Source organism: Fibroporia radiculosa (assembly GCF_000313525.1).
Source record: "Fibroporia radiculosa TFFH 294 genomic supercontigs, scaffold97328, whole genome shotgun sequence".
NCBI classification, from domain to species: Eukaryota; Fungi; Basidiomycota; class Agaricomycetes; order Polyporales; family Fibroporiaceae; genus Fibroporia; species Fibroporia radiculosa.
The window spans coordinates 2,273-7,620 of NW_012133158.1; the positions used below are offsets into that span (position 1 = coordinate 2,273).

Genomic DNA, 5,348 nt, shown 5'->3' on the forward strand with positions numbered 1-5,348 from the left:
TCCTTCATGTATAAACACCAGAGCAATACAGCGTTGAGAGGGTAGACTTGTTATACTCGTCTACACTCGTCAACTTACCCACTCTCAACTCTGAGCCCAACAGCTCCTATAGTTCGCCACCCAGCAAAACTATATCAACTTCTACCACTACAAGTGAGTGTCTAGGGGTTAGGGTTGAGAGAGCGTCAAGTATCTAGGGCGATACCTTGACAGTAACCTTTACATGATCGAACTGGGGCAGACCATAGACTCCAAGAATGCTACCCAGGGTCAGGAGCGGATGGCAGCACATCTACCCTATCAGTCACTCTCGAAGACGAGGTTGGTGACGATGGATCAGATGTGGATGCAGAGCATCCAGCCATTGACCTTGATACTTACTTCAGGGCTCTTGGTGAAAATGGTGGATTTCCCAAGGCATTGCTTGCATTGCTGCAGAAGACCTGGAGCTGGATGAATATGGTATATATTCATGGGTATATACACAATCCATGCTTATTTCGAGGGGAAGAAATATATATGGAGCTTGAGCTGCTCTGCATGCATTCAAGAGAGAATGCGACGATTTCACCAAGTCCTTTTTTTCACGCCTCGAAGTACAATCCACGGTTGAGTTAGCCCAGTCGTTAGAATGTGTTCTTCGTTTTTGCACTCAGAATCTCCTGTTTTTTTGCAAGAATCAACGAAAACGGTAAGAACATGTTCTAAGTCCGACTGGCCTGCGAGTCTACTGAATTTACTGTTTTCAATGGGGCTCTGATGCCAACTCTCTTCGCTCGCTAGAAGCCAGCACGAGGACGACAGCGGTCCGTTTCAGATTTGCGTGCCCTTCCGCCGAGATTGGCTGCGCGTTGGCGTGCCGTAATGCATGCGCACCGACGAGCTCCGCGCGCCTCCGCCACAGTCCGGCTGCTGGCAGCGATCCCATCCCCGCCCCGCGCATCGATGTCGTCCCGTGTTGGATCGTCGACACAGCGATTCGCGTGCCATCACTCACGCGCAACGGCGCTGGGGGTCATCACGGAGCTAGGCTGGAAACGGACGAATGCGTCTCACCTCCGTCAGGGCTCCGGGGCACATCTCCGATGCGGTGCGCTCATCGCAACGACTCGGTCCGGACGGAGGGCGGCGAGAAGGGGCGCAGGGGCAGCTTGTGTGAGCCCCGAGGTCTGGAGCGTCGAGGGAAAGCGCGTCGGCTGGGTCACCATCATCATCTCAGCCCTTGTACCGTATTCGGGAGCAGCACAGGGTTATGGCATAGATGGCAACGGCGAGCCCGGGGCAGAGGGCAGATGTCGGACAGTGACAGATGGGAGGGGCAGGCATGCCACAAAGCCCCGTGTGGCGGGGGACGAGCGAGGCCAACGACTCGAGCCGGCCTCCGCCCGATCACCTGCAGGCCGGGGAATGCCGGAAGCACGTGCGCGGCACGCGAGAGGCTGCTCCGCCCGTGTTGGCCCCGGATCACTCACACTCGCGGTCTGCCATCTCGATCACGCGAAATTTTTTGTCTGCCCCAATCTCGCCCGCTGCATCTCGCCCGATGTTGGCGATTCGCCCTGCCCGCATGAGATTGCGCCGTACCGGGAGCAGTTGCAGCTCTCCCCTCCGCCATCTGTCGAGGGCTGCCCCTGCCCATGCTGGCCGTTGTGTACGCATGCTGGAGCCCGGCCGCCCCTGTGTCTCCAAGGCAGTGCCCCCGACATCGCCGCCGCACTTCCAGTCTTCGTCTAACAGACTCCGAGCCCCCAGCCCGTGCTGTTCGCCGGCCATCCATGCCACGCACCAGCTTCGCAGACCACTCACTCGACGTGCGCGTGATTGCCAACCCGCTTCCGACGCACGACGGACCTTCGCGGCGCCACACCCCGGTGAGCATCCCACTCAAAATTGCGCGCACTCGACCCTGGGTGCTTCGCGCCGCACTGCCGCCCCCGGGCTTGGAGGCCAGCTCGCACTCCTCGTCCGGTGTGCGGAGGAACTAGGACAGTTACCCCGGTCAGATGCCCGAGATTGAGCTGCAGTCTTGCCCCGACAGTCGGATCTAGCACATCTCCCTGGGCCCAGCATCAGACGTGCGAGAAGACGGCAGGGGGCGATGACGCCATGCCGGGTGAGGAAGAGGGGGCCCTGGTATGTGTCCCGTGAGGTAGGAGACAACGCCCGTGAGCAGACAGACTGGGAGCAGTCTTCGTCCGTGCCCGGAGAATCCTGTCTTCTGCATACATCGAAGCGTGATCACAGACTTGTCCGGGGCCGATTGAATGAACGTCTGTGCTGCAATCTCACCCTTCCTTGAAGCTCGAAAGACGGGGCCCGGCGGCTGGTGGCTGCAGGACACATCCTGGGTTGTTCGGTTGGCCAGATATCGCTTGAGTGGGGCGGGAAATTCGCGCTGATCAACATCTTCATTTCAAATCTAAAGTGAGGGACGGTGGGGTGTCTGCCATGTGTGGATGGCATTTGTAATGCAATGTAATGGAGACACCGTTCTGGCACTTTGGGGCCGACGTCTGGGCATAGGTGAGTCCAGACGCTGCTCCCGCTGAAACGCATCTTCGACTCGATGTAATGCAATCTCACAGCACTCGGACGCATCTGACGAACATCTTTGTAATTCGCAGACATGAGTTGAGATCGCGACACGCTATGACGAGAGGTGCCCCGGATGACGACGAGCATCGAACGGAAGGGCATTCCTTCTGATCGCAGCTGGGGCGACCCTGTGTCGCGCACGGCGCGGTACTGGACATCCCGAACGAGCATCTGGCGCTCTATCTTGGGGCTGGGCTTGTGCGGGCGGAGGCACGTGCAGGCGTGCGGATGCGCGAACACAGGAAGGGAAGATTGGGGCCGAGCCCCACTTGAGCCGTGGACGGGCGATCGCATCGCACTCACCTCGGACCCGAGGTGTCAGCTGTGGGCGACTGTGTTCGCTGTTGCTGTTCTCTCTCCGCCTCAAGGCGCGCTCGTGGCACATCTTCGCCAGCACGCTCCGATAGCGAGAATCAAAGGTATCATTTCGGTCGATAGATAGGGAGATGGATTAGTCACGGGGAAGTTTGTGCCTGTGCGCGGCGTCTCTAGCACGTATGTGGCACAGAGAGCGTTGGCGCGGTTGACTAGTGATCTGTGGCAGCTGTCGACAGCGAGTGTTGCCATGGACGAGCGTACCAATCGAGGCTGGGCGGCATTTCGGGCGGATAGGGGCCATTTGTGCACCAAAGTCGCTGAGGAAGAGAAACGCTGGGCCTCCTAGGAGGCGATTTGTCCAGAGGTAGTACGACGTGAAAGTCAGAGTCAGAGGGGGGCCACATGCTCCGAGTTTCTGAGACTGGACCGCCGCCAGCGGACAGTGCATGCCACGTGATGCTTTCACTGCAGTCCGATCGCCAAGGTCGGCTGCCGGCCGGAAGCATCGGATCAGGATCTCGGCGCCGAAGAAAGTTGAACTCAACCCGAGCTTCGACAGTCTGATATTTCGCTGGAGAGTGTCTGAGCTTGTTCAGCTTGAACGTCACGGGGCACGTCTGGGGACCAACTCCATTCGTCCTGTGCGCGGAATGTAGCTGAAAGACAAGTGCGTTCTATGGTATTGTGTCCTTAATTCGAACGGCCGTCCGGCACGGCCTTGTCCTGTCAAGCCCATCCATGCTTTGGCTTCCATATCTCCTGGCGTCTGTCGCTGTGCGAACCGCGATAGAAGAGGGTGCGTCTGCCGCCCTGTGAGCAGAGAATTTAGGGCCCGCCTTCCCGCTCTGTCTTCCATTTCGTGCGTTTGGCGCGGACATCATCTGGTGATGGCCTCTGCCAACGTGTGTTCGGTGTGGAGCTACGTACTCGCTCACGCAATGATGGGTTACTTTCGACATGATTTCTCCTCCCCCCGTCCTGAAGTCCCGCTTTCAGCTGCGCGCTTTCCATTTCTGTACAGACTTATTCCGCGCCTCATATCAGACTTGCGGCGCTGACGAGCTGCAAATTGCCGAATGTTGCGGCAGGGGCCCGAAAGTTGCGATCCGCGAGCAGTGCGACAGCTTTCAGCCCGCCGCCGGCTATCCAAAGTGTGGACCCGCTCCCTTGGGCTTGGTTTCCTCACATTCCCGGGCGGCTACAACGCCAAACTGCACGCGGAAAATCTGGACTGCAAGCGCGCACTCGCATGCTATTTCGTCGAGTTCAACGGCCGCGATCAACTCCAACCTCGGAATGTGGGACTTACGTTGACTTTCGAAGCTTGAATTTGGTCATGTTCTAACCTCTCTGGTGCTTAGTCTTGCATGCCGTTATGTGCTGATACCCAGAATGATACTGCGAAGGATACAACCCCTGGTTCGATGCAGGGCCATTTTGGGGGGAAGCCGGTAGCGCCTACGTTCAGTTTTGTTTGCCGCTGTTGTGGCCAGATCACACGACCTATCGCCCATCCTCGATCATAAATAATAATTTTGACTCCCCACTGATTTCACCAGTATCTCGCGTATTGTCGATTACGTTTTGTATACGAGGTCTAGAAGCAAACGTGAGTACTTGCTGTATTGCGCATCTGAGAGGCCGGTGACTCCGTCGGGGCCATCGTACCTGCTCGGCTGTACATGTGGAAGACTCTATCGCCCCCTAGGATAGTGGCCTCGTGCTACGTATACGAAATTTAGGCCTGCGCTATCTGGGTTGGTTGTATCGGGCATCACAGCCGCTGACCACTGACTGGTGTCAGACATATTGCTGAACCACCACGAGCGACAGCACTTTCGTGCGCGAGCGGCTAGAGATCAATAGCGTGGGTTTGTGCCTCAGAGCGCGCAAGGCTGTGCACGAGGGAGCCAGCATTGTTTGCGCGGGCAACAGCGAACTTGTCAGAGGCTTCTGAAACGGGCGGTCGTCACTCGTGGCAATCCGCCGAGGCAACCGACGCAGCGACGGGTTGTTCGGCCCCAATGGCTGCTGGGACTCGGATCTTCTCCCTCCTCTGCACACATGTCGACTTGTTGACGACCGCCGCCATAAATGCGACCATTGTGTTGCTACCATCCAGAGCTGATCCTGTCGTCCATGGATGCAGCACAGCCGGACACCATGGCCGTGTGCGGAGGGGTAGCCGAGGGGGAGGGGAGGCACGGCGGAGGTAGGGCGCGCGGCGAGGCCTGTCCGCGTGCAGTCGGGTGTTGGAGTCAGATCTGTCCTAGGAATCTGACCCAAACGAGCGCCGTGTCCGTTGCGCAGGGCCGGCGGGCCAAGATGTCACACCCGTGTGTCCGTAGATCCCAATTTGCGGGCTCCCACCGCGACCTCGGCAACTCGCAGCCCAGATCCGTGGTCCCTATAAGTGTGCCCTCGTCTCCGCGCTC

At 58.2% G+C, this 5,348-nt stretch overlaps 1 protein-coding gene across 1 annotated transcript; it reads left to right on the forward strand.

Moving 5' to 3' along the window:
- Positions 1-945: 945 nt before the first annotated feature.
- On the forward strand, positions 946-1,734 carry FIBRA_09609 (uncharacterized protein; the record flags this gene model as incomplete). The annotated part of the gene is made up of 1 exon (XM_012321893.1): positions 946-1,734. One exon carries the CDS (start codon positions 946-948, stop codon positions 1,732-1,734), a length of 789 nt encoding a protein of 262 aa, XP_012177283.1.
- Between the last annotated feature and the right edge of the window lie 3,614 nt (positions 1,735-5,348).